At 45.8% G+C, this 1,293-nt stretch overlaps 1 protein-coding gene across 1 annotated transcript in view; it reads right to left on the bottom strand.

Moving 5' to 3' along the window:
- Nucleotides 1–1,293, bottom strand: part of LOC107726898 (son of sevenless homolog 1-like) — a 14,977-nt gene that overhangs the window by 6,236 nt on the left and 7,448 nt on the right. Inside the window, exon 5 of the mRNA XM_016536604.1 lies at nucleotides 978–1,080. Coding sequence (XP_016392090.1) covers nucleotides 978–1,080 — 103 coding nt within the window. The remainder of the gene's footprint in view (nucleotides 1–977; nucleotides 1,081–1,293) is intronic.

The following is a 1,293-nucleotide window of genomic DNA, read 5'->3' as shown; positions in this document are numbered from 1 at the left end:
TTTGGAGACCTGTGTGTGTGTGTGTGTGTGTGAGAGAGTGTGTGTGTGTGTGTGTGTGTGTGTGTGTCTACAAAAAATACTGAAGGAAAACATGAGCATCTCTGAGTAAAGTGAGCAGTATATGACTGTAGAGGATGAAGAAGGAAGGGGAGATGAATCAGGACTAAACCAAGTCCTGGAGGTTCTTCAACTCCACTAACCTTTACATAACCAGTTTACAGTGGCCAATCAGCTTTAGGATCAACAGCCCTCCAGGACCTGAAGGAGACACACTTCTACAGGAGTCTGATTGTCTCTGGTGCTACGGATCACAGGACGGGGACGAGGGAGGAGCTAGTTAAAGACATCTTACTTCTGAGTGTGTTTGTGGATGGAGGAGCGCTGAGACCGCAGACTGTCCCTCCTCATGACAGCGTCTCACTGAAGAGCGCCACACGCTGGAGCAGAGCCACACTGCACTATTACACTAGTATTACACTATTACACACCAGCTACAGGAACAGCTCACCTAAAAATGAACATGTGCTGTGATGCAATGCTACATTTCTACAAATCTGATGAAGAAACAAACTCATCCTGATCTGGGACGGCCTGAGGATGAGCACATTTTCAGTAAATGTTCATTTTTGGGTGAACTATTCCTTTAATCAGATTCAAAAACATCTATAACAGTGATCTTTTCCTTCATTAAGACGGTCTGATCAACAGGCACATCAAATATTCCACCTCTTCAAAACTATGAGCTGGTTCGACTCTAAAACTAAATCAAAGAAACTCAAGAACAATGATTTTTCAAACAATTCTGCTCAACTAAATCAAGTTAAAAACATGAATCATCTCAGATGACGAACACAGAATCTTGTTCCTGCAGCTCCCAATCATCGATTCTTAGTTCTGGTCGAAACGCACAGAAGCAGACAGCAAGAGCGTTCGTAACTCCACAAACAGCGTGAATGTGATGAAGAACACACACGTACCGTAAGATCAGCCATCCTTTCCACATACACGAACGCATAAAACCACAGAAACACGAGCCACAGCACGAAACCAGCAGAAACCAGGTCAGATCCTCATGATTCCCTCAGAGAGCGAGCCGCTTTCCTCTCTCTCTCTCTCTGAGAACAATACCAGCCGGGACGCCCAAACCTGACGCATCAGACCCTCCACCTCCACACGCCCCGCTCAGGGCTATTTTAGGGTCAGAGGGAAACACATGAGGGGCTGATGTTTGGAGACCTGTATGTGTGTGTGTGAGAGAGAGTGAGTGTGTGTGTGTGTGTGTGTGTGTGTGTG

Source organism: Sinocyclocheilus rhinocerous, unplaced genomic scaffold (genome assembly GCF_001515625.1).
Source record: "Sinocyclocheilus rhinocerous isolate Xijiao unplaced genomic scaffold, SAMN03320098_v1.1 scaffold2027, whole genome shotgun sequence".
In the NCBI taxonomy this organism is placed as follows: domain Eukaryota; kingdom Metazoa; phylum Chordata; class Actinopteri; order Cypriniformes; family Cyprinidae; genus Sinocyclocheilus; species Sinocyclocheilus rhinocerous.
Note: the sequence above shows the minus strand (reverse complement) of the source record. Positions and strands in the feature narration are given on the sequence as shown.